This window comes from Poecilia reticulata, chromosome 17, assembly GCF_904066995.2.
Source record: "Poecilia reticulata chromosome 17, P_reticulata-male-v2, whole genome shotgun sequence".
NCBI lineage: Eukaryota > Metazoa > Chordata > Actinopteri > Cyprinodontiformes > Poeciliidae > Poecilia > Poecilia reticulata.
In genome coordinates this window covers 29,756,295-29,784,225 of record NC_088846.1, presented here as the reverse complement: position 1 = coordinate 29,784,225, position 27,931 = coordinate 29,756,295, and the positions used below count along the sequence as shown (strand labels likewise).

Sequence of the window (27,931 nt, the reverse complement as noted above, 5' to 3'; positions counted from 1 at the left end):
CCTTCTTGCCACCTTCTTGCCACCATCATGCTACCCTCATGCCTCTATGTTTAATTTGACACAGAAGCCGGAAGCTGCTGCTTCTACGCCGTGGCAGGGTGGCAGGCATCATGTCTATGGTGGCAGGTGCCACAGTTTGAGCTCGATGGCCGCCTGCCGTTCCCCGGTCCGCCGCTCTCCACCAGAGGGCAGCATGGAGGCGGGACGCAGAGGAACAGAAGCAGAAGAAGAACCAGGAAGTACAATCAAAGCAGATCAATAGCAGGTGGGTTCTGTCTTTTTTCTCGGTACCGTCTGTTGCTCCCGGTTCTGGTTCCGGTTTCGGTCAGAAAGCCGCTGTTTTTATTGAAGTAGAGCTTCAGGTTTTTTAGCATCTGAACTGAAACTGATGACGGACTGAGGTTGAGCTTCATGGCCGCAGCTGATTGGTCCCGATCAACAAACATGGCGGCTGCAGAACACAAACAACCTGCGTGTTTCACATGTTCCCTTTATAAACCTGCAAGAAAGCCGAGCATTAAAATCAGTTTAATGAACTTTCTGATAAGATTTGATCATTTTACATGCTTGAAGGAAAGGAGCAAATCTTAAGACATTGATGAATAATGAAAAAAATAAAATTTTCCAAGTGAAAACCGTCCTTGATTGTCTGAAAAAGCTTTAATATATATATATATATATATATACTGGACATGGGTCCAAAAAGTTTTATATTTACTGCATGAATTAAAAAGAATTTTAACCGTTAATAATAAAGGAGCATTTATTATTATAACCTCTATAAACTGTTGCTGATAGTCTGGAGTTGGAAGGAATCAGTAAAACTTAGAAAACTGCTTTTTCTTTTCAACTGAGATGAAGAAGATTAATAATAAATCAATTTGTGTGGTTGACACCCACAAACTGTGAGTCTACCAACCGAAGCTCCTGCATTTAACCCTTTTTGAGGAGTAAGAGGAAGAAAAGAATCCTGCTCCTCAGTGGAACCTGTCCCCAACCGGATCTGACCTCTAACCTCCACGACTCTGCAGGAGCTGCTCCACCAATATGGCTGACATCCTGCAAAATGTTATGGATCACGCAGTCGCTGTCGCACGGAAAGCTGGAGAGGTGAGACATCCTTACAAAGATCTTCGCTGGTGTAGCGGGTCGGGTTCCAGCGAGGAAACCGACCCACTAGAACCCACTGAGGGCGCTGAAGCTGGAAACCATTTTTGAAATGATTTTTGCACCAAATGTTGTTCTGATGTGTTGGATCATATTTGATCAGGTGAACTGGATCTCGTTTTGACCAGGTGGTGCGTGAGGCTCTGAGTGATGACAGGAAGGTGATGACGAAGAGCTCAGCCGTTGATTTAGTCACTCAAACTGACCAGAAGGTGGAGCATCTCATCATCCAATCAGTGAAAGAGAAATTCCCTCAGCACAGGTATGAAGCTCCGCCTCCCAGCATGTTGAATCAGCTCCATGGACCTTCTGGGGTTGGCACCTTTGCTCCATCTTTAGAAAACCTTTTGCGTCTTTTATTGGCAGGTTCATCGGGGAGGAGTCTGTAGCGGCAGGTGAGCCGAGCCTCCTGACTGATGATCCCACCTGGATCATCGATCCCATCGACGGAACGACCAACTTCGTTCACACGTGAGTTTATTTCATCCCACTCATCTGTCCAGGGACAGCAGTCTGATCAATGACGTGATAGTGAGGCCATAAGGTCACCAGTAAAGGCCATAAGGTCACCAGTAAAGGCCATAAGGTCACCAGTAAAGGCCATAAGGTCACCAGTAAAGGCCATAAGGTCACCACTAAAGGCCATAAGGTCACCACTAAAGGCCATAAGGTCACCAGTAAAGGCCATAAGGTCACCACTAAAGGCCATAAGGTCACCACTAAAGGCCATAAGGTCACCACTAAAGGCCATAAGGTCACCACTAAAGGCCATAAGGTCACCAGTAAAGGCCATAAGGTCACCAGTAAAGGCCATAAGGTCACCAGTAAGGCCATAAGGTCACCACTAAAGGCCATAAGGTCACCAGTAAGGCCATAAGGTCACCAGTAAAGGCCATAAGGTCACCAGTAAGGCCATAAGGTCACCAGTAAGGCCATAAGGTCACCACTAAAGGCCATAAGGTCACCAGTAAAGGCCATAAGGTCACCAGTAAGGCCATAAGGTCACCACTAAAGGCCATAAGGTCACCAGTAAAGGCCATAAGGTCACCAGTAAAGGCCATAAGGTCACCAGTAAAGGCCATAAGGTCACCAGTAAGGCCATAAGGTCACCACTAAAGGCCATAAGGTCACCACTAAAGGCCATAAGGTCACCAGTAAAAGCCATAAGGTCACCAGTAAAGGCCATAAGGTCACCAGTAAAAGCCATAAGGTCACCAGTAAAAGCCATAAGGTCACCAGTAAAGGCCATAAGGTCACCACTAAAGGCCATAAGGTCACCAGTAAAAGCCATAAGGTCACCAGTAAAGGCCATAAGGTCACCAGTAAGGCCATAAGGTCACCACTAAAGGCCATAAGGTCACCAGTAAAGGCCATAAGGTCACCAGTAAGGCCATAAGGTCACCACTAAAGGCCATAAGGTCACCAGTAAAGGCCATAAGGTCACCAGTAAAAGCCATAAGGTCACCAGTAAAGGCCATAAGGTCACCAGTAAGGCCATAAGGTCACCACTAAAGGCCATAAGGTCACCAGTAAGGCCATAAGGTCACCAGTAAAGGCCATAAGGTCACCAGTAAGGCCATAAGGTCACCAGTAAGGCCATAAGGTCACCACTAAAGGCCATAAGGTCACCAGTAAAGGCCATAAGGTCACCAGTAAGGCCATAAGGTCACCACTAAAGGCCATAAGGTCACCAGTAAAGGCCATAAGGTCACCAGTAAAGGCCATAAGGTCACCAGTAAAGGCCATAAGGTCACCAGTAAGGCCATAAGGTCACCACTAAAGGCCATAAGGTCACCACTAAAGGCCATAAGGTCACCAGTAAAAGCCATAAGGTCACCAGTAAAGGCCATAAGGTCACCAGTAAAAGCCATAAGGTCACCAGTAAAAGCCATAAGGTCACCAGTAAAGGCCATAAGGTCACCACTAAAGGCCATAAGGTCACCAGTAAAAGCCATAAGGTCACCAGTAAAGGCCATAAGGTCACCAGTAAGGCCATAAGGTCACCACTAAAGGCCATAAGGTCACCAGTAAAGGCCATAAGGTCACCAGTAAGGCCATAAGGTCACCACTAAAGGCCATAAGGTCACCAGTAAAGGCCATAAGGTCACCAGTAAAAGCCATAAGGTCACCAGTAAAGGCCATAAGGTCACCAGTAAAAGCCATAAGGTCACCAGTAAAAGCCATAAGGTCACCAGTAAAAGCCATAAGGTCACCAGTAAAGGCCATAAGGTCACCAGTAAGCCATAAGGTCACCACTAAAGGCCATAAGGTCACCACTAAAGGCCATAAGGTCACCAGTAAGCCATAAGGTCACCACTAAAGGCCATAAGGTCACCACTAAAGGCCATAAGGTCACCAGTAAAGGCCATAAGGTCACCACTAAAGGCCATAAGGTCACCACTAAAGGCCATAAGGTCACCAGTAAAGGCCATAAGGTCACCAGTAAAGGCCATAAGGTCACCAGTAAAGGCCATAAGGTCACCACTAAAGGCCATAAGGTCACCAGTAAAGGCTATAAGGTCACCAGTAAGGCCATAAGGTCACCACTAAAGGCCATAAGGTCACCAGTAAGGCCATAAGGTCACCAGTAAAGGCCATAAGGTCACCAGTAAAGGCCATAAGGTCACCAGTAAAGGCCATAAGGTCACCACTAAAGGCCATAAGGTCACCAGTAAAGGCTATAAGGTCACCAGTAAGGCCATAAGGTCACCACTAAAGGCCATAAGGTCACCAGTAAGGCCATAAGGTCACCAGTAAAGGCCTTAAGGTCACCAGTAAGGCCATAAGGTCACCACTATAGGCCATAAGGTCACCACTAAAGGCCATAAGGTCACCAGTAAAGGCCATAAGGTCACCACTAAAGGCCATAAGGTCACCACTAAAGGCCTTAAGGTCACCAGTAAGGCAATAAGGTCACCACTAAAGGCCATAAGGTCACCACTAAAGGCCATAAGGTCACCACTAAAGGCCATAAGGTCACCACTAAAGGCCATAAGGTCACCACTAAAGGCCATAAGGTCACCAGTAAAGGCCATAAGGTCACCACTAAAGGCCATAAGGTCACCAGTAAAGGCCATAAGGTCACCACTAAAGGCCATAAGGTCACCAGTAAGGCCATAAGGTCACCACTAAAGGCCATAAGGTCACCAGTAAAGGCCATAAGGTCACCACTAAAGGCCATAAGGTCACCAGTAAGGCCATAAGGTCACCAGTAAAGGCTATAAGGTCACCAGTAAGGCCATAAGGTCACCACTAAAGGCCATAAGGTCACCAGTAAGGCCATAAGGTCACCAGTAAAGGCCTTAAGGTCACCAGTAAGGCCATAAGGTCACCACTAAAGGCCATAAGGTCACCAGTAAAGGCCATAAGGTCACCAGTAAGGCCATAAGGTCACCACTAAAGGCCATAAGGTCACCAGTAAAGGCCATAAGGTCACCACTAAAGGCCATAAGGTCACCAGTAAAGGCCTTAAGGTCACCACTAAAGGCCATAAGGTCACCACTAAAGGCCATAAGGTCACCAGTAAAGGCCATAAGGTCACCACTAAAGGCCATAAGGTCACCAGTAAGGCCATAAGGTCACCACTAAAGGCCTTAAGGTCACCAGTAAGGCAATAAGGTCACCACTAAAGGCCATAAGGTCACCACTAAAGGCCTTAAGGTCACCAGTAAGGCAATAAGGTCACCACTAAAGGCCATAAGGTCACCACTAAAGGCCATAAGGTCACCAGTAAAGGCCATAAGGTCACCACTAAAGGCCATAAGGTCACCACTAAAGGCCTTAAGGTCACCACTAAAGGCCATAAGGTCACCAGTAAGGCCATAAGGTCACCACTAAAGGCCATAAGGTCACCAGTAAAGGCCATAAGGTCACCACTAAAGGCCATAAGGTCACCACTAAAGGCCTTAAGGTCACCAGTAAAGGCCATAAGGTCACCACTAAAGGCCATAAGGTCACCACTAAAGGCCATAAGGTCACCAGTAAAGGCCATAAGGTCACCACTAAAGGCCATAAGGTCACCACTAAAGGCCATAAGGTCACCACTAAAGGCCATAAGGTCACCAGTAAGGCCATAAGGTCACCACTAAAGGCCATAAGGTCACCACTAAAGGCCATAAGGTCACCAGTAAGGCCATAAGGTCACCACTAAAGGCCTTAAGGTCACCAGTAAAGGCCATAAGGTCACCACTAAAGGCCATAAGGTCACCACTAAAGGCCATAAGGTCACCACTAAAGGCCATAAGGTCACCAGTAAGGCCATAAGGTCACCACTAAAGGCCATAAGGTCACCACTAAAGGCCATAAGGTCACCAGTAAAGGCCATAAGGTCACCAGTAAAGGCCATAAGGTCACCACTAAAGGCCTTAAGGTCACCAGTAAAGGCCTTAAGGTCACCACTAAAGGCCATAAGGTCACCACTAAAGGCCATAAGGTCACCAGTAAAGGCCATAAGGTCACCAGTAAAGGCCATAAGGTCACCAGTAAAGGCCATAAGGTCACCAGTAAAGGCCATAAGGTCACCAGTAAAGGCCTTAAGGTCACCAGTAAAGGCCTTAAGGTCACCAGTAAAGGCCATAAGGTCACCAGTAAAGGCCATAAGGTCACCACTAAAGGCCATAAGGTCACCACTAAAGGCCATAAGGTCACCACTAAAGGCCATAAGGTCACCAGTAAAGGCCATAAGGTCACCAGTAAAGGCCATAAGGTCACCAGTAAAGGAGGCCATAAGGTCACCAGTAAAGGCCATAAGGTCACCAGTAAAGGCCATAAGGTCACCAGTAAAGGCCATAAGGTCACCAGTAAAGGAGGCCATAAGGTCACCAGTAAAGGCCATAAGGTCACCAGTAAAGGCCATAAGGTCACCAGTAAAGGCCATAAGGTCACCACTAAAGGCCATAAGGTCACCAGTAAAGGCCATAAGGTCACCACTAAAGGCCATAAGGTCACCAGTAAAGGCCATAAGGTCACCAGTAAAGGCCATAAGGCCATAAGGTCACCACTAAAGGCCATAAGGTCACCACTAAAGGCCATAAGGTCACCAGTAAAGGCCATAAGGTCACCAGTAAAGGCCATAAGGTCACCAGTAAAGGAGGCCATAAGGTCACCAGTAAAGGCCATAAGGTCACCAGTAAAGGCCATAAGGTCACCAGTAAAGGCCATAAGGTCACCAGTAAAGGAGGCCATAAGGTCACCAGTAAAGGCCATAAGGTCACCAGTAAAGGCCATAAGGTCACCAGTAAAGGCCATAAGGTCACCACTAAAGGCCATAAGGTCACCAGTAAAGGCCATAAGGTCACCACTAAAGGCCATAAGGTCACTAGTAAAGGCCATAAGGTCACCAGTAAAGGCCATAAGGTCACCAGTAAAGGCCATAAGGTCACCACTAAAGGCCATAAGGTCACCAGTAAAGGCCTTAAGGTCACCACTAAAGGCCATAAGGTCACCAGTAAAGGCCATAAGGTCACCAGTAAAGGCCATAAGGTCACCAGTAAAGGCCATAAGGTCACCAGTAAAGGCCTTAAGGTCACCAGTAAAGGCCTTAAGGTCACCAGTAAAGGCCTTAAGGTCACCAGTAAAGGCCATAAGGTCACCAGTAAAGGCCATAAGGTCACCAGTAAAGGCCATAAGGTCACCACTAAAGGCCATAAGGTCACCACTAAAGGCCATAAGGTCACCACTAAAGGCCATAAGGTCACCAGTAAAGGCCATAAGGTCACCAGTAAAGGCCATAAGGTCACCAGTAAAGGCCATAAGGTCACCAGTAAAGGCCATAAGGTCACCAGTAAAGGCCATAAGGTCACCAGTAAAGGCCATAAGGTCACCAGTAAAGGCCATAAGGTCACCACTAAAGGCCATAAGGTCACCAGTAAAGGCCATAAGGTCACCAGTAAAGGCCATAAGGTCACCAGTAAAGGCCTTAAGGTCACCAGTAAAGGCCATAAGGTCACCAGTAAAGGCCATAAGGTCACCACTAAAGGCCATAAGGTCACCACTAAAGGCCATAAGGTCACCACTAAAGGCCATAAGGTCACCAGTAAAGGCCATAAGGTCACCAGTAAAGGCCATAAGGTCACCAGTAAAGGCCATAAGGTCACCAGTAAAGGCCTTAAGGTCACCAGTAAAGGCCTTAAGGTCACCAGTAAAGGCCATAAGGTCACCACTAAAGGCCATAAGGTCACCACTAAAGGCCATAAGGTCACCACTAAAGGCCATAAGGTCACCAGTAAAGGCCATAAGGTCACCAGTAAAGGCCATAAGGTCACCAGTAAAGGCCATAAGGTCACCAGTAAAGGCCTTAAGGTCACCAGTAAAGGCCTTAAGGTCACCAGTAAAGGCCTTAAGGTCACCAGTAAAGGCCTTAAGGTCACCAGTAAAGGCCTTAAGGTCACCAGTAAAGGCCTTAAGGTCACCAGTAAAGGCCATAAGGTCACCAGTAAAGGCCATAAGGTCACCACTAAAGGCCATAAGGTCACCACTAAAGGCCATAAGGTCACCACTAAAGGCCATAAGGTCACCACTAAAGGCCTTAAGGTCAGTGGATCAGGATTCTCCTTTATGGTTTCAACCAAAACCCGAAACACTCCAAGCTGCTGGAGGCTCAGGCAGCGAGCCGCCGCCGCTGGACCCCGACTGGGTCAGCTGCGTCCGGAGGAACGAGAATAAAAGCGGAGCTGGTTCGTCCAAAGATAATCGGTTATACAGTGGAGCAAAAAGCATTTATTCAGCCACCAGTTCTCCCAGTTCTCCCAGTTAAACAGATGAGAGGCCTGTAATGTTCATCATAGATATGAACCTCAACTATGAGACAAAAGGAGAAAAAACATCCAGAAAATCACATTTTCTGATTTTTAAAGAATTTATTGGCAAAATATGGTGGAAAATAAGTATTTGGTCAATAACAAAAGTTCATCTCAACACTTTGCTATATACCCTTTGTTGGCAATGACAGAGATCAAAGGTTTTCTGTAAGTCTTCACAAGGTTCTCACACACTGTTGCTGGTATTTTGGCCCATTCCTCCATGCAGATCTTCTCTAGAGCTGTGATGTTCTGGGGCTGTCGCCGGGCAACACGGACTTTCAACTCCCTCCACAGATTTTCTATGGGGTTGACATCTGGAGACTGGCTAGGCCACTCCAGGACCTTGAAATGCTTCTTACGAAGCCACTCCTTCGTTACCCTGGAGACTGGCTAGGCCACTCCAGGACCCTGAAATGCTTCTTACGAAGCCACTCCTTCGTTACCCTGGAGACTGGCTAGGCCACTCCAGGACCCTGAAATGCTTCTTACGAAGCCACTCCTTCGTTACCCGGGTGGTGTGTTTGGGATCATCGTCCTGCTGAAAGACCCAGCCACGTTTCACCTTCAATGCCCTTGTTGATGGAAGGAGGTTTTCACTCAAAATGTGACGATACATGGCCCCATTCATTCCTTCCTTTACACGGATCAGTCGTCCTGGTCCCTTGGCAGAAAAACAGCCCTAAAGCATGATGCTGCCACCACCATGCTTCACAGTAGGCATGGTGTTCTTTGGATGCAACTCAGCATTCATTCTCCTCCAAACACGACGAGTAGAGTTTTGACCAAAAAGTTCTACTTTGGTTTCATCTGACCATATGATATTCTCCCAGTCATCTTCTGGATCATCCAAATGCTCTCTAGCAAACTTGAGACGGGCCTTGACATGTCCTGGCTTAAGCAGGGGGAACGTCTGGCGCTGCAGGTTTGAGTCCCTGGCGGCGTAGTGTGTTACTGATGGTAGCCTTTGTTACTTTGGTCCCAGCTCTCTGCAGGTCATTCACTAGGTTCCCCCGTGTGGTTCTGGATTTTTGCTCACCGTTCTTGTGATCATTTTGACCCCACGGGGTGTGATCTTGGTGGAGCCCCAGATCGAGGGAGATTATCAGTGGTCTTGTTCCATTTTCTAATAATTGATCCCACAGTTGATTTCTTTACACCAAGCTGTTTACCTATTGCAGATTCAGTATTCCCAGCTAGGTGCAGGTTTATCATTTTGTTTCGGGTGTCCTTTGACAGCTCTCTAGTTTTGGCCATGGTGGAGTTTAGAGTGTGACTGTTTGAGGTTGTGACCAGGTGTGTTTTATACTGATAACGAGTTCAAATAGGTGCCATTAATTCAGGTAACAAGTGGAGGACAGAGGAGCCTCTTACAGAACAAGTTACACGGCTGTGAGAGCCTGAAATATTGCATGTTTGTTATTGACCAAATACTTATTTTCCACCATATTTTGCCAATAAATTCTTTAAAAATCAGAAAATGTGATTTTCTGGATTTTTTTTCTCCTTTTGTCTCATAGTTGAGGTTCATCTATGATGAACATTACAGGCCTCTCATCTGTTTAACTGGGAGAACTGGTGGCTGAATAAATACTTTTTTGCCCCACTGTAATTGTTGGTCAGCAGCTTCTGGTTCCGTCAGTTGAAGCAGTTTTCACATTAATTTGCAGATTATAAAGCTGTATTTTCATTTGTACTTTGTTTCAAAAAGGTTGAGAATCCCTGCTGTAAACGTTGCTTACGCAGCCGGTCCCAAGTGGGCGGGGCTTATCGCTCCAACGCCTCCTCTGATTGGCTGATAGATGATGAGCGCCATGGCAGAATGGACCTTACCACAGCGGCCGCGTTTCATTGGCTGATGCCCATTTTACGTCACAGTGCAGCTATCACGTGGGTTACTGGCTCACAAACTCATGCTAATGTACATCGTGGACTAGCAGACCGACAGTTTTTGTGTCGGGACTCGATAAAGAACGTTTCTCCACCGTCAGTGGGAATCTGTACAGGTGATGTCAGGTATCCTGATCGTGTTTGTGGAACTAAAATTCACAGATTTCCAAACTCTGAAACGTAAAGCCTTGCTTGGATCAAAGCTTGTTCACATTGAGCGCATTAGCAGCTCAACCGTCGTAGGATCAATAAGAACAAAGTGTCTGCTGGTTAAGTATTATTGCTTTGCTTTCTTTGTGTTTAGTGAATGAAAAATAAAGTCAATAATAAAAACATCCATTATGAAAACCTTTTAGCCAAGTACAGCATAATGGCAGTACCGATACAACTTCTACATCCTGAAGCCTGTCAGTTACAGCCTTACGTTAGCTGAACAGATCAATATGCAACGTGTATCTGACATACATTAAAGATTTTATTTCACCTGGAAAGGCTTTTTACTAAACTGTAATCATGTTACCCATGCTAGCTTTTACTAGCTTTTACTAAACTAATCGTGTTAGCCACGCTAGGTTTTACTAAACTGTAATCGTGTTAGCCACGCTAGCTTTTACTAAACTGTAATCGTGTTAGCCACGCTAGCTTTTACTAAACTGTAATCGTGTTAGCCATGCTAGCTTTTACTAAACTGTAATCGTGTTAGCCACGCTAGCTTTTACTAAACTGTAATCATGTTAGCCATGCTAGCTTTTACTAAACTGTAATCGTGTTAGCCACGCTAGCTTTTACTAAACTGTAATCGTGTTAGCCACGCTAGCTTTTACTAAACTGTAATCGTGTTAGCCACGCTAGCTTTTACTAAACTGTAATCGTGTTAGCCACGCTAGCTTTTACTAAACTGTAATCGTGTTAGCCACGCTAGCTTTTACTAAACTGTAATCGTGTTAGCCACGCTAGCTTTTACTAAACTGTAATCGTGTTAGCCACGCTAGGTTTTACTAAACTGTAATCGTGTTAGCCACGCTAGCTTTTACTAAACTGTAATCATGTTAGCCACGCTAGCTTTTACTAAACTGTAATCGTGTTAGCCATGCTAGCTTTTACTAAACTGTAATCGTGTTAGCCACGCTAGCTTTTACTAAACTGTAATCATGTTAGCCATGCTAGCTTTTACTAAACTGTAATCGTGTTAGCCACGCTAGCTTTTACTAAACTGTAATCGTGTTAGCCACGCTAGCTTTTACTAAACTGTAATCGTGTTAGCCACGCTAGCTTTTACTAAACTGTAATCGTGTTAGCCACGCTAGCTTTTACTAAACTGTAATCGTGTTAGCCACGCTAGGTTTTACTAAACTGTAATCGTGTTAGCCACGCTAGCTTTTACTAAACTGTAATCGTGTTAGCCACGCTAGCTTTTACTAAACTGTAATCGTGTTAGCCACGCTAGCTTTTACTAAACTGTAATCGTGTTAGCCACGCTAGCTTTTACTAAACTGTAATCGTGTTACCCACGCTAGCTTTTACTAAACTGTAATCGTGTTAGCCATGCTAGCTTTTACTAGCTTTTACTAAACTGTAATCATGTTAGCCACGCTAGCTTTTACTAAACTGTAATCGTGTTAGCCACGCTAGCTTTTACTAGCTTTTACTAAACTGTAATCGTGTTAGCCACGCTAGCTTTTACTAAACTGTAATCGTGTTAGCCACGCTAGCTTTTACTAAACTGTAATCGTGTTACCCACGCTAGCTTTTACTAAACTGTAATCGTGTTAGCCATGCTAGCTTTTACTAGCTTTTACTAAACTGTAATCATGTTAGCCACGCTAGCTTTTACTAAACTGTAATCGTGTTAGCCACCGTACCCCTGGGGTTCGATCGAACCCAGGTAAAGAACCGCTGCTGTAAACCATGAATGCCCGACTCACCCAGCCTTGCAAGAACAACAGCCATCAGTGATCTTGTCCACAGCTATATTTATGCTGAGGGTCTGAGGATCTGCTGTTTTCCTCATCGACTGGTAGCATTTAGCTGCACAATGTTAGAGGCATCGCGTGGCTAAAACATCTTGATGTCGTCCAAAAAGACGACATGAACTTGTTGGCTCCCTTGTTGTGGCTGATATTTTGTGAAAATCCGGCAGAAATGCTAATCGACTCAGAAATGCTCTGCAGTCAGTCGAAATGAACAACGCCATGTTTACATAGAAGCTAAGCTCCGCGAGGCTTTGTTTGTGAGACATGCAGCCATGTGGGGTTTTAGAGGGCGTTTCTGGGCGGAGCTTGGTGAGGTCCATTATGAATATATGTCATGTTTACATCCGACGCCGTCATGATTTTTAGACTTATTGCTTCAGCTTAGGGTTTGATCATGTCCTTCTTCCTGATTGGCTGCAGCTACTCATGTTCCGCCCCCAGCCGTTGAGAACAGAGCCTCACGAGCCTCTAGACCTGTCCCCCGCCCCCCCCCCCCTGATTCAAATGACTGCATGACCATCAGGTGCCTGTTGGTCACCCAGAGTCCAGGTGGCAGAAGGAAACACCTGCAGGACGGGGGGCCTGAGGACCAGGAGGAGAAACTCTGCTCTATACTGCAGGGTTGGCAGCTCCAGGCCTGCAGCTGTTGGATGGTCTCCACTTCAACACACCTGAGCCAAATCATGAGGTCGTTAGCAGAACCTGACTGCACTGAGGAGGAGATTCAGCTGCAGGACCAGAACCGCCCACCCGTTCTAGATCTATGCTGTCTATATCTACGCTGGCCTCAGGATGACCTTTGGAGAGCACGCAGTCCCTCCCAGTGGAGGCACTGGGGGGCGCTGTAGCACCCTCAGGGAATATTAGTTAGTTGTTGTTTTCCATCTAATTTAACATTTTTAATTTGTAGTTGTGGCATTTTCATCAAAAGACCAAATTTTCAATAATTATTTTTTTCTTATAATTAAAAATCTCTTCATGCAATAGTTTTATTTCTTCCGGGAAATAAAACGGAAGAAGATCCAAAAATCCCATGGATGGAATCAGAGAGGAAGATTTTCCAGATTCCGACCAACAGAGAAATATTGATCTGGATGAAGATCAGCCGTGCTAACAGTGTTAGCACCGGAGGCTAGCAGGTCTTAGCAGAGATTGGATGTGAATTTATTTTAACGGTTTATTTACTACAGGAAATGTTTATAAATGATTTAACTGAACAGCAGAACATCAGATTATTCACTCTGCTTTATTGGTCACTGCTGATGTTAGAGGTTTTAATGCATCCCTGTGTGTGTGTGTGTGTGTGTGTGTGTGTGTGTGTGTGTGTGTGTGTGTGTGTGTGTGTGTTGATCCTCCATCGCCCCCTCAGTAAAATGTGTAGCTCCCGTCACGGCCTGCAGGGGCCGCCACTGTCTCTCCACGCCTGAATCACATCTCGTCTGTCTGCAGGTTTCCTTTCGTCGCCATCTCCATCGGCTTCACCATCAACAAGAGGGTAAGACTTGGTCACATGACTGTCCTTCCGTCAGTCTGGTGGAGCCCCCTGGTGGAGCCCCCTGGTGGAGCCCCCTGGTGGAGCCCCCTGGTGGAGCCCCCTGGTGGAGCCCCCTGGTGGCACAAACAGAAAGACTAAATATTTTCAAATTGAGCCAATAATCTGCTAACTGATCCGACAGCCAGTAAAAGCTCAGCCAAGCTTTCTGTAGAGACAGACGGCGCCGAGAGGCGGAGTCAGCAGGAGAAGCACAGCCATTGGTTGATGGCAGCGCCGTGTCAGCGTCACAGCCAGTGCATCTTCTATGTAGAGAAAAATAACAGGAAATAAATGCAAAGACGCAGATTGAAGAAAAGTAGGAGGTGAGAAAAGGTTTGTCCTCCAGCTGATGAGCTGCTGAAGATCCTGATGGAGAAACATTCCTGCCAAAACATTCATGGCTTCCATTCTAATGCTGCGAATAGATGAAGGAAACTAACACGGCATTTAAATGGTTAAACGAACTCAGAGCTTCTTCATCACATCTGTGATCCACTGATCAGGTTCTGTTCAGAGGTTCTGGTCCGGAAACAACTTCAGTCGGGTCAGAATTTGCAGCAGGACGTTTGGAGCCGTCCAGGTTTTAATGACCCGGTTCTGGACAAACGGATCTACAGGAGCCTGGAGGGGAACCGGATGTCCAGACGGTCACTGTTTCCTGACCTGCAGTTATTTTTCACCACTTTCTGTTATAATGATAAAATTCTTACAGCTAAACGGCTTTAAGAGAAACCAGGTGAGTTTCCAGTCTGTGATGTCATCGTCAGGTGGAGGTGGGCGTGGTCTACAGCTGCCTGGAGGACAAGATGTTCACGGCCCGGCGGGGCAGGGGGGCGTTCTGCAACGGGCAGCCGCTGCAGGTTTCTGACCAGACAGGTCAGCAACAATCACCAATAATCACCAATAATCACCTGAGAGCAGCGTCAGACCCGACCTGTCGATTCCAGATGTTCATCGCTCCATCATCGCCACCGAGTTCGGATCCAACAGAGACGCAGAAGTCGTGGACAAGATCTTCAGCAGCCTGAGGAACATCCTGAGGCTCCCAGTGCACGGGTACGCACTACCTGTAGTACCTGTAGTACCTGCAGTACCTTAGTACCTGTAGTACCTGTAGTACCTGAAGTACCTGTAGTACCTGTAGTACCTGTAGTACCTGCAGTACCTTAGTACCTGTAGTACCTGTAGTACCTGTAGTACCTGTAGTACCTGTAGTACCTGTAGTACCTTAGTACCTGTAGTACCTGTAGTACCTGTAGTACCTGAAGTACCTGTAGTACCTGTAGTACCTGTAGTACCTGTAGTACCTGCAGTACCTTAGTACCTGTAGTACCTGTAGTACCTGTAGTACCTGTAGTACCTTAGTACCTGTAGTACCTGAAGTACCTGAAGTACCTGTAGTACCTGTAGTACCTGAAGTACCTTAGTACCTGTAGTACCTGTAGTACCTGAAGTACCTGTAGTACCTTAGTACCTGAAGTACCTTAGTACCTGTAGTACCTGTAGTACCTGAAGTACCTGTAGTACCTTAGTACCTGTAGTACCTGTAGTACCTGTAGTACCTGTAGTACCTGTAGTACCTGTAGTACCTTAGTACCTGTAGTACCTGTAGCACCTGTAGCACCTGTAGTACCTGAAGTACCTGAAGTACCTGCAGTACCTGAAGTACCTGAAGTACCTGAGTACCTGTAGTACCTGTAGTACCTGTAGTACCTGTAGTACCTGTAGTACCTGTAGCACCTGAAGTACCTGTAGTACCTTAGTACCTGTAGTACCTGTAGTACCTGTAGTACCTGTAGTACCTGTAGTACCTGTAGCACCTGTAGTACCTGTAGTACCTGTAGTACCTTAGTACCTGTAGTACCTGTAGTACCTGAAGTACCTGTAGTACCTTAGTACCTGTAGTACCTGTAGTACCTGTAGTACCTGTAGTACCTGTAGTACCTGTAGCACCTGTAGTACCTGTAGTACCTTAGTACCTGTAGTACCTGTAGCACCTGTAGCACCTGAAGTACCTGAAGTACCTGTAGTACCTGTAGTACCTGAAGTACCTGTAGTACCTGTAGTACCTGAAGTACCTGTAGTACCTGTAGTACCTGTAGCACCTGTAGCACCTGAAGTACCTGAAGTACCTGAAGTACCTGTAGTACCTGTAGTACCTGAAGTACCTTAGTACCTGTAGTACCTGTAGTACCTGTAGTACCTGTAGTACCTGTAGTACCTGTAGCACCTGTAGTACCTGAAGTACCTGAAGTACCTGTAGTACCTGTAGTACCTGAAGTACCTGTAGTACCTGTAGTACCTGAAGTACCTGTAGTACCTGTAGTACCTGAAGTACCTTAGTACCTGTAGTACCTGTAGTACCTGTAGTACCTTAGTACCTGTAGTACCTTAGTACCTGTAGTACCTGTAGTACCTGTAGTACCTGTAGTACCTTAGTACCTGTAGTACCTTAGTACCTGTAGTACCTGTAGTACCTGTAGTACCTGTAGTACCTGTAGTACCTGAAGTACCTGTAGTACCTGTAGTACCTGTAGTACCTGTAGTACCTGTAGCACCTGTAGCACCTGAAGTACCTGAAGTACCTGAAGTACCTGAAGTACCTGTAGTACCTGTAGTACCTGAAGTACCTGTAGTACCTGTAGTACCTGAAGTACCTGTAGTACCTGTAGTACCTGAAGTACCTTAGTACCTGTAGTACCTGTAGTACCTGAAGTACCTGTAGTACCTTAGTACCTGTAGTACCTGTAGTACCTGTAGTACCTGTAGTACCTGTAGTACCTGTAGCACCTGTAGTACCTGTAGTACCTTAGTACCTGTAGTACCTGTAGCACCTGTAGCACCTGAAGCACCTGAAGTACCTGCAGTACCTGAAGTACCTGAAGTACCTGAGTACCTGTAGTACCTGTAGTACCTGTAGTACCTGTAGTACCTTAGTACCTGTAGTACCTGTAGTACCTTAGTACCTGTAGTACCTGTAGCACCTGTAGCACCTGTAGTACCTGAAGTACCTGTAGTACCTGTAGTACCTGTAGTACCTGTAGCACCTGTAGCACCTGAAGTACCTGAAGTACCTGAAGTACCTGTAGTACCTGTAGTACCTGAAGTACCTTAGTACCTGTAGTACCTGTAGTACCTGTAGTACCTGTAGTACCTGTAGCACCTGTAGCACCTGAAGTACCTGCAGTACCTGTAGTACCTGTAGTACCTGTAGTACCTGAAGTACCTTAGTACCTGTAGTACCTGTAGTACCTGTAGTACCTGTAGTACCTGTAGTACCTGTAGCACCTGTAGCACCTGAAGTACCTGAAGTACCTGAAGTACCTGTAGTACCTGTAGTACCTGAAGTACCTTAGTACCTGTAGTACCTGTAGTACCTGTAGTACCTGTAGCACCTGTAGCACCTGAAGTACCTGCAGTACCTGAAGTACCTGAAGTACCTGAGTACCTGTAGTACCTGTAGTACCTTAGTACCTGTAGTACCTTAGTACCTGTAGTACCTGTAGCACCTGTAGTACCTGTAGTACCTGTAGTACCTGTAGCACCTGTAGTACCTGAAGTACCTGAAGTACCTTAGTACCTGTAGTACCTGTAGTACCTGCAGTACCTGTAGTACCTGTAGTACCTGTAGTACCTGTAGTACCTGTAGTACCTGTAGCACCTGTAGTACCTGAAGTACCTGAAGTACCTGCAGTACCTGAAGTACCTGAAGTACCTGAGTACCTGTAGTACCTGTAGTACCTGTAGTACCTGTAGTACCTGTAGTACCTGCAGTACCTGCAGTACCTGTAGTACCTGTAGTACCTGAAGTACCTGAGTACCTGTAGTACCTGTAGTACCTTAGTACCTGTAGTACCTTAGTACCTGTAGTACCTTAGTACCTGTAGTACCTGAAGTACCTGTAGTACCTGAAGTACCTGTAGTACCTGAAGTACCTGCAGTACCTGTAGTACCTGTAGTACCTGTAGTACCTGTAGTACCTGTAGTACCTTAGTACCTGTAGTACCTTAGTACCTGTAGTACCTTAGTACCTGTAGTACCTGAAGTACCTGTAGTACCTGAAGTACCTGTAGTACCTGAAGTACCTGCAGTACCTGTAGTACCTGTAGTACCTGTAGTACCTTAGTACCTGTAGTACCTTAGTACCTGTAGTACCTGTAGTACCTGTAGTACCTGTAGTACCTGTAGTACCTTAGTACCTGTAGTACCTTAGTACCTGTAGTACCTGTAGTACCTGTAGTACCTTAGTACCTGTAGTACCTTAGTACCTGTAGTACCTTAGTACCTGTAGTACCTTAGTACCTGTAGTACCTGAAGTACCTGTAGTACCTGAAGTACCTGTAGTACCTGAAGTACCTGCAGTACCTGTAGTACCTGTAGTACCTGTAGTACCTTAGTACCTGTAGTACCTTAGTACCTGTAGTACCTGTAGTACCTGTAGTACCTGTAGTACCTGTAGTACCTTAGTACCTGTAGTACCTTAGTACCTGTAGTACCTGTAGTACCTTAGTACCTGTAGTACCTTAGTACCTGTAGTACCTGTAGTACCTGTAGTACCTTAGTACCTGTAGTACCTTAGTACCTGTAGTACCTGTAGTACCTGTAGTACCTGTAGTACCTGTAGTACCTTAGTACCTGTAGTACCTTAGTACCTGTAGTACCTGTAGTACCTGTAGTACCTGTAGTACCTTAGTACCTGTAGTACCTTAGTACCTGTAGTACCTGTAGTACCTGTAGTACCTGTAGTACCTTAGTACCTGTAGTACCTTAGTACCTGTAGTACCTGTAGTACCTGTAGTACCTGAAGTACCTGAAGTACCTGAAGTACCTGCAGTACCTGCAGTACCTGTAGTACCTGTAGTACCTGCAGTACCTGCAGTACCTGTAGTACCTGTAGTACCTGCAGTACCTGTAGTACCTGTAGTACCTGTAGTACCTGTAGTACCTGAAGTACCTGTAGTACCTGTAGTACCTGAAGTACCTGTAGTACCTGAAGTACCTGAAGTACCTGAAGTACCTGTAGTACCTGTAGTACCTGTAGTACCTTAGTACCTGTAGTACCTTAGTACCTGTAGTACCTGTAGTACCTTAGTACCTGTAGTACCTTAGTACCTGTAGTACCTGTAGTACCTGTAGTACCTGAAGTACCTGAAGTACCTGCAGTACCTGTAGTACCTGTAGTACCTGTAGTACCTTAGTACCTGTAGTACCTGTAGTACCTGTAGTACCTGTAGTACCTGTAGCACCTGTAGTACCTGTAGTACCTTAGTACCTGTAGCACCTGTAGCACCTGTAGTACCTGAAGTACCTGAAGTACCTGCAGTACCTGAAGTACCTGAAGTACCTGAGTACCTGTAGTACCTGTAGTACCTGTAGTACCTGTAGTACCTTAGTACCTGTAGTACCTGTAGTACCTGTAGTACCTTAGTACCTGTAGTACCTGTAGCACCTGTAGCACCTGTAGTACCTGAAGTACCTGAAGTACCTGCAGTACCTGAAGTACCTGAAGTACCTGAGTACCTGTAGTACCTGTAGTACCTTAGTACCTGTAGTACCTTAGTACCTGTAGTACCTGTAGCACCTGTAGTACCTGTAGTACCTGTAGTACCTGTAGCACCTGTAGTACCTGAAGTACCTGAAGTACCTTAGTACCTGTAGTACCTGTAGTACCTGCAGTACCTGTAGTACCTGTAGTACCTGTAGTACCTGTAGTACCTGTAGCACCTGTAGTACCTGAAGTACCTGAAGTACCTGCAGTACCTGAAGTACCTGAAGTACCTGAGTACCTGTAGTACCTGTAGTACCTGTAGTACCTGTAGTACCTGCAGTACCTGTAGTACCTGTAGTACCTGTAGTACCTGCAGTACCTGTAGTACCTGTAGTACCTGTAGTACCTGTAGTACCTGCAGTACCTGTAGTACCTGTAGTACCTTAGTACCTGTAGTACCTTAGTACCTGTAGTACCTGTAGTACCTGTAGTACCTGAAGTACCTGTAGTACCTGAAGTACCTGTAGTACCTGAAGTACCTGCAGTACCTGTAGTACCTGTAGTACCTGTAGTACCTTAGTACCTGTAGTACCTTAGTACCTGTAGTACCTGTAGTACCTGTAGTACCTGTAGTACCTTAGTACCTGTAGTACCTTAGTACCTGTAGTACCTGTAGTACCTGTAGTACCTGAAGTACCTGAAGTACCTGCAGTACCTGTAGTACCTGAAGTACCTGCAGTACCTGTAGTACCTGTAGTACCTGTAGTACCTTAGTACCTGTAGTACCTTAGTACCTGTAGTACCTGTAGTACCTGTAGTACCTTAGTACCTTAGTACCTGTAGTACCTGTAGTACCTGTAGTACCTGAAGTACCTGCAGTACCTGCAGTACCTGTAGTACCTGTAGTACCTGTAGTACCTTAGTACCTGTAGTACCTGTAGTACCTGTAGTACCTGCAGTACCTGCAGTACCTGTAGTACCTGCAGTACCTGCAGTACCTGTAGTACCTGTAGTACCTGTAGTACCTGCAGTACCTGTAGTACCTGAAGTACCTGTAGTACCTGTAGTACCTGTAGTACCTTAGTACCTGTAGTACCTTAGTACCTGTAGTACCTTAGTACCTGTAGTACCTGAAGTACCTGTAGTACCTGAAGTACCTGTAGTACCTGAAGTACCTGCAGTACCTGTAGTACCTGTAGTACCTGTAGTACCTTAGTACCTGTAGTACCTGTAGTACCTGTAGTACCTGTAGTACCTTAGTACCTGTAGTACCTTAGTACCTGTAGTACCTGTAGTACCTGTAGTACCTGAAGTACCTGAAGTACCTGTAGTACCTGTAGTACCTGTAGTACCTGCAGTACCTGCAGTACCTGCAGTACCTGTAGTACCTGAAGTACCTGTAGTACCTGTAGTACCTGTAGTACCTGCAGTACCTGTAGTACCTGAAGTACCTGTAGTACCTGTAGTACCTTAGTACCTGTAGTACCTTAGTACCTGTAGTACCTGTAGTACCTGTAGTACCTGTAGTACCTGCAGTACCTGTAGTACCTGAAGTACCTGTAGTACCTGTAGTACCTTAGTACCTGTAGTACCTGTAGTACCTTAGTACCTGTAGTACCTGTAGTACCTGTAGTACCTGTAGTACCTGCAGTACCTGTAGTACCTTAGTACCTGTAGTACCTGCAGTACCTGCAGTACCTGTAGTACCTGAAGTACCTGTAGTACCTGTAGTACCTGTAGTACCTGTAGTACCTTAGTACCTGTAGTACCTTAGTACCTGTAGTACCTTAGTACCTGTAGTACCTGCAGTACCTGTAGTACCTGAAGTACCTGTAGTACCTGTAGTACCTGTAGTACCTTAGTACCTGTAGTACCTTAGTACCTTAGTACCTTAGTACCTGTAGTACCTGTAGTACCTGAAGTACCTGTAGTACCTGAAGTACCTGCAGTACCTGAGTACCTGTAGTACCTGTAGTACCTGTAGTACCTGAAGTACCTGTAGTACCTGTAGTACCTGAAGTACCTGAGTACCTGTGGTACCTGTAGTACCTGAAGTACCTGAAGTACCTGTAGTACCTGTAGTACCTGAAGTACCTGAAGTACCTGAGTACCTGTAGTACCTGTAGTACCTGAAGTACCTGAGTACCTGTAGTACCTGTAGTACCTGTAGTACCTGTAGTACCTGAAGTACCTGTAGTACCTGTAGTACCTGAAGTACCTGAGTACCTGTAGTACCTGTAGTACCTGAAGTACCTGTAGTACCTGTAGTACCTGAAGTACCTGAGTACCTGTGGTACCTGTGGTACCTGTGGTACCTGTAGTACCTGTAGTACCTGAAGTACCTGAGTACCTGTAGTACCTGTAGTACCTGAAGTACCTGTAGTACCTGTAGTACCTGTAGTACCTGAAGTACCTGTAGTACCTGTAGTACCTGTAGTACCTGAGTACCTGTAGTACCTGTAGTACCTGTAGTACCTGAGTACCTGTAGTACCTGAAGTACCTGAAGTACCTGTAGTACCTGAGTACCTGAGTACCTGTAGTACCTGTAGTACCTGAAGTACCTGTAGTACCTGTAGTACCTTAGTACCTGTAGTACCTGTAGTACCTGTAGTACCTGCAGTACCTGTAGTACCTTAGTACCTGTAGTACCTTAGTACCTGTAGTACCTGTAGTACCTGTAGCACCTGTAGTACCTGAAGTACCTGAAGTACCTGCAGTACCTGAAGTACCTGAAGTACCTGAAGTACCTGAGTACCTGTAGTACCTGTAGTACCTGTAGTACCTGCAGTACCTGTAGTACCTGTAGTACCTGTAGTACCTGCAGTACCTGTAGTACCTGTAGTACCTGCAGTACCTGAAGTACCTGTAGTACCTGTAGTACCTGTAGTACCTTAGTACCTGTAGTACCTTAGTACCTGTAGTACCTTAGTACCTGTAGTACCTTAGTACCTGTAGTACCTGTAGTACCTGAAGTACCTGTAGTACCTGAAGTACCTGTAGTACCTGAAGTACCTGCAGTACCTGTAGTACCTGTAGTACCTGTAGTACCTTAGTACCTGTAGTACCTTAGTACCTGTAGTACCTGTAGTACCTGTAGTACCTGTAGTACCTTAGTACCTGTAGTACCTTAGTACCTGTAGTACCTGTAGTACCTGTAGTACCTGAAGTACCTGAAGTACCTGTAGTACCTGTAGTACCTGTAGTACCTTAGTACCTGTAGTACCTGCAGTACCTGTAGTACCTGCAGTACCTGTAGTACCTGTAGTACCTGTAGTACCTGCAGTACCTGTAGTACCTGTAGTACCTGTAGTACCTGCAGTACCTGTAGTACCTGAAGTACCTGTAGTACCTGTAGTACCTGTAGTACCTGTAGTACCTTAGTACCTGTAGTACCTTAGTACCTGTAGTACCTTAGTACCTGTAGTACCTGTAGTACCTGAAGTACCTGTAGTACCTGAAGTACCTGCAGTACCTGTAGTACCTTAGTACCTGTAGTACCTTAGTACCTGTAGTACCTGTAGTACCTGTAGTACCTGTAGTACCTTAGTACCTGTAGTACCTTAGTACCTGTAGTACCTGTAGTACCTGTAGTACCTGAAGTACCTGAAGTACCTGCAGTACCTGTAGTACCTGTAGTACCTTAGTACCTGTAGTACCTGTAGTACCTGTAGTACCTGCAGTACCTGCAGTACCTGTAGTACCTGAAGTACCTGTAGTACCTGTAGTACCTGTAGTACCTGCAGTACCTGTAGTACCTGAAGTACCTGTAGTACCTGTAGTACCTTAGTACCTGTAGTACCTGTAGTACCTGCAGTACCTGTAGTACCTGTAGTACCTGTAGTACCTTAGTACCTGTAGTACCTGTAGTACCTTAGTACCTGTAGTACCTGTAGTACCTGTAGTACCTGTAGTACCTGCAGTACCTGTAGTACCTTAGTACCTGTAGTACCTGCAGTACCTGTAGTACCTGTAGTACCTGTAGTACCTGTAGTACCTTAGTACCTGTAGTACCTTAGTACCTGTAGTACCTTAGTACCTGTAGTACCTGCAGTACCTGTAGTACCTGAAGTACCTGTAGTACCTGTAGTACCTGTAGTACCTGTAGTACCTTAGTACCTGTAGTACCTTAGTACCTGTAGTACCTGTAGTACCTTAGTACCTGTAGTACCTGTAGTACCTGTAGTACCTGAAGTACCTGTAGTACCTGAAGTACCTGCAGTACCTGAAGTACCTGCAGTACCTGTAGTACCTGTAGTACCTGTAGTACCTTAGTACCTGTAGTACCTTAGTACCTGTAGTACCTGTAGTACCTGCAGTACCTGTAGTACCTGTAGTACCTTAGTACCTGTAGTACCTGTAGTACCTGCAGTACCTGTAGTACCTGTAGTACCTGTAGTACCTGCAGTACCTGTAGTACCTGTAGTACCTTAGTACCTGTAGTACCTTAGTACCTGTAGTACCTGAAGTACCTGAAGTACCTGCAGTACCTGTAGTACCTGTAGTACCTGTAGTACCTTAGTACCTGTAGTACCTGTAGTACCTGCAGTACCTGCAGTACCTGTAGTACCTGAAGTACCTGTAGTACCTGTAGTACCTGCAGTACCTGTAGTACCTGAAGTACCTGTAGTACCTGTAGTACCTTAGTACCTGTAGTACCTGTAGTACCTGTAGTACCTGCAGTACCTGTAGTACCTGTAGTACCTGTAGTACCTTAGTACCTGTAGTACCTGTAGTACCTTAGTACCTGTAGTACCTGTAGTACCTGTAGTACCTGTAGTACCTGCAGTACCTGTAGTACCTTAGTACCTGTAGTACCTGCAGTACCTGTAGTACCTGTAGTACCTGTAGTACCTGTAGTACCTGTAGTACCTTAGTACCTGTAGTACCTTAGTACCTGTAGTACCTTAGTACCTGTAGTACCTGCAGTACCTGTAGTACCTGAAGTACCTGTAGTACCTGTAGTACCTGTAGTACCTGTAGTACCTTAGTACCTGTAGTACCTTAGTACCTGTAGTACCTGTAGTACCTTAGTACCTGTAGTACCTGTAGTACCTGTAGTACCTGAAGTACCTGTAGTACCTGAAGTACCTGCAGTACCTGAAGTACCTGCAGTACCTGTAGTACCTGTAGTACCTGTAGTACCTTAGTACCTGTAGTACCTTAGTACCTGTAGTACCTGTAGTACCTGTAGTACCTGTAGTACCTGCAGTACCTGTAGTACCTGTAGTACCTTAGTACCTGTAGTACCTGTAGTACCTGCAGTACCTGTAGTACCTGTAGTACCTGTAGTACCTGCAGTACCTGTAGTACCTGCAGTACCTGTAGTACCTGAAGTACCTGTAGTACCTGTAGTACCTGTAGTACCTGTAGTACCTGCAGTACCTGCAGTACCTGAAGTACCTGTAGTACCTGTAGTACCTTAGTACCTGTAGTACCTTAGTACCTGTAGTACCTGTAGTACCTGTAGTACCTGCAGTACCTGCAGTACCTGTAGTACCTGAAGTACCTGTAGTACCTGTAGTACCTTAGTACCTGTAGTACCTGTAGTACCTGTAGTACCTGCAGTACCTGTAGTACCTTAGTACCTGTAGTACCTTAGTACCTGTAGTACCTGTAGTACCTGTAGTACCTTAGTACCTGTAGTACCTTAGTACCTGTAGTACCTGTAGTACCTGTAGTACCTGCAGTACCTGTAGTACCTTAGTACCTGTAGTACCTTAGTACCTGTAGTACCTGTAGTACCTGTAGTACCTGCAGTACCTGCAGTACCTGTAGTACCTGTAGTACCTGTAGTACCTGTAGTACCTGCAGTACCTGTAGTACCTGCAGTACCTGTAGTACCTGAAGTACCTGTAGTACCTGTAGTACCTGTAGTACCTGCAGTACCTGTAGTACCTGTAGTACCTTAGTACCTGTAGTACCTTAGTACCTGTAGTACCTGTAGTACCTGTAGTACCTGTAGTACCTGCAGTACCTGTAGTACCTTAGTACCTGTAGTACCTGTAGTACCTGTAGTACCTTAGTACCTTAGTACCTGTAGTACCTGTAGTACCTGTAGTACCTGCAGTACCTGTAGTACCTTAGTACCTGTAGTACCTGTAGTACCTTAGTACCTGTAGTACCTGTAGTACCTGTAGTACCTGCAGTACCTGTAGTACCTTAGTACCTGTAGTACCTTAGTACCTGTAGTACCTGTAGTACCTGTAGTACCTGTAGTACCTTAGTACCTGTAGTACCTGTAGTACCTGTAGTACCTTAGTACCTGTAGTACCTGTAGTACCTGAGTACCTGTAGTACCTGAAGTACCTGAAGTACCTGAAGTACCTGTAGTACCTGAAGTACCTGTAGTACCTGTAGTACCTGAAGTACCTGAAGTACCTGTAGTACCTGAGTACCTGTAGTACCTGAGTACCTGTAGTACCTGTAGTACCTGTAGTACCTGAAGTACCTGTAGTACCTGAAGTACCTGAGTACCTGTAGTACCTGTGGTACCTGAGTACCTGAGTACCTGTAGTACCTGAAGTACCTGAGTACCTGTAGTACCTGTAGTACCTGAAGTACCTGAGTACCTGTAGTACCTGAAGTACCTGAGTACCTGTGGTACCTGTAGTACCTGAAGTACCTGTAGTACCTGTAGTACCTGAAGTACCTGAAGTACCTGAGTACCTGTAGTACCTGTAGTACCTGAAGTACCTGAGTACCTGTAGTACCTGTAGTACCTGTAGTACCTGTAGTACCTGAAGTACCTGTAGTACCTGTAGTACCTGAAGTACCTGAGTACCTGTAGTACCTGAAGTACCTGTAGTACCTGTAGTACCTGAAGTACCTGAGTACCTGTGGTACCTGTGGTACCTGTGGTACCTGTAGTACCTGTAGTACCTGAAGTACCTGAGTACCTGTAGTACCTGTAGTACCTGAAGTACCTGTAGTACCTGTAGTACCTGTAGTACCTGTAGTACCTGAGTACCTGTAGTACCTGGAGTACCTGTAGTACCTGAAGTACCTGAAGTACCTGTAGTACCTGAGTACCTGAGTACCTGTAGTACCTGTAGTACCTGAAGTACCTGAGTACCTGTAGTACCTGTAGTACCTGTAGTACCTGAGTACCTGTAGTACCTGTAGTACCTGTAGTACCTGAGTACCTGAAGTACCTGTAGTACCTGTAGTACCTGAAGTACCTGTAGTACCTGAGTACCTGTAGTACCTGAAGTACCTGAAGTACCTGTAGTACCTGAGTACCTGTAGTACCTGAAGTACCTGAAGTACCTGTAGTACCTGCAGTACCTGCAGTACCTGCAGTACCTGTAGTACCTTAGTACCTGTAGTACCTGAAGTACCTGTAGTACCTGAGTACCTGTAGTACCTGAAGTACCTGTAGTACCTGAGTACCTGTAGTACCTGTAGTACCTGAAGTACCTGAAGTACCTGTAGTACCTGCAGTACCTGTAGTACCTTAGTACCTGTAGTACCTTAGTACCTGTAGTACCTGTAGTACCTTAGTACCTGTAGTACCTTAGTACCTGTAGTACCTTAGTACCTGTAGTACCTGTAGTACCTGTAGTACCTTAGTACCTGTAGTACCTTAGTACCTGTAGTACCTGTAGTACCTGCAGTACCTGTAGTACCTTAGTACCTGTAGTACCTTAGTACCTGTAGTACCTGTAGTACCTGTAGTACCTTAGTACCTGTAGTACCTTAGTACCTGTAGTACCTGTAGTACCTGCAGTACCTGTAGTACCTTAGTACCTGTAGTACCTTAGTACCTGTAGTACCTGTAGTACCTGTAGTACCTTAGTACCTGTAGTACCTTAGTACCTGTAGTACCTGTAGTACCTTAGTACCTGTAGTACCTGTAGTACCTGAAGTACCTGTAGTACCTGTAGTACCTGTAGTACCTGAGTACCTGTAGTACCTGTAGTACACATGGACTTGTCTTCCTGCCGCTGGTACAACTGTGTTTTGTTGCCCCCCCCTCCACCCTTTGCCCCCTGTTGCCCCCCTCTGTTCCCCCCCGTCGCCCCCCCGTTGCCCTCCGTCGCCCCCCCGTTGCCCCCTGTTGCCACCCCCTGTTGCCCCCCCCTGTTCCCCGCCCGTCGCCCCCCCGTTGCCCTCTGTTGCCCCCCCTGTTCCCCTCCGTCGCCCCCCCGTTGCCCCCTGTTGCCACCCCCTGTTCCCCGCCCGTCGCCCCCCCGTTGCCCCCTGTTGCCACCCCCTGTTCCCCGCCCGTCGCCCCCCCGTCGCCCTGTGTTGCCCCCCCTGTCCCCCCGTTGCCCCCTGTTGCCACCCCCTGTTCCCCGCCCGTCGCCCCCCCGTTGCCCTCTGTTGCCCCCCCCTGTCCCCCCGTCGCCCCCTGTTCCCCCCTTCCCCCCCCGTTGCCCCCTCGTTGCCCCCCTGTCCCCCCGTTGCCCCCTGTTGCCCCCCCTGTCCCCCCGTCGCCCCCTGTTCCCCCCTTCCCCCCCGTTGCCCCCTGTTGCCCCCCCTGTCACCCCGTTGCCCCCTGTTGCCCCCCCTGTCCCCCCGTCGCCTGTCTCTGACCCTGTGTGTCTCCAGGGTGCGCGGCGCCGGCACCGCGGCCGTCAACCTGAGCCTGGTTGCGTCCGGCTGCGTGGAGGCCTACTATGAGATGGGGATGCACGTCTGGGACATTGCCGCCGGATCCCTGCTGGTTCTGGAGGCCGGAGGAGTTGTGATGGATGTGGACGGTGAGGACGCCGCGGCACGCCGTGTCCCGCTGCTGCCACCGCCTCACACGCCTGTCTCTGTCCAGGTGGAGACGCGGACCTGATGTCCAGGAGGATCATGGCGGCCAACAACCGCAGCGTGGCGCTTCAGCTGGTGCAGCAGATCGCCCCCTACAGGCCGGTCAGAGACGACGCGCCGCCTGCTGCCTCTGATTAAACGGTCCAGCCAGAACACAGAGTCCGACTCTTTATTTTGCCCAGCAGGTTCTCCCAGGTTCTGCTCACCAGAACCACTTCTGACCCGTTCATCAGTTGCTTCCCATCTCCCAGCAACAGAACCGACAGAACCAGATGAACCGACTTGTGCGTACGCATAAGGGCTGAAACGATTCCTCCAGTG

General features: G+C 46.7%; 1 protein-coding gene across 1 annotated transcript; it reads left to right on the top strand.

The window, feature by feature from the left end:
- The first annotated feature begins 77 nt into the window (after positions 1 to 77).
- impa1 (inositol monophosphatase 1) lies at positions 78 to 27,763 on the top strand. The gene is made up of 9 exons (XM_081598424.1): positions 78 to 265; positions 1,032 to 1,110; positions 1,296 to 1,429; positions 1,534 to 1,638; positions 13,277 to 13,322; positions 14,129 to 14,237; positions 14,309 to 14,417; positions 27,401 to 27,552; positions 27,618 to 27,763. The coding sequence occupies exons 2-9, from the start codon at positions 1,048 to 1,050 to the stop codon at positions 27,746 to 27,748; spliced, it is 849 nt and encodes a 282-aa protein (XP_081454550.1). The 5' UTR covers positions 78 to 265; positions 1,032 to 1,047; the 3' UTR covers positions 27,749 to 27,763.
- Positions 27,764 to 27,931: the final 168 nt, after the last annotated feature.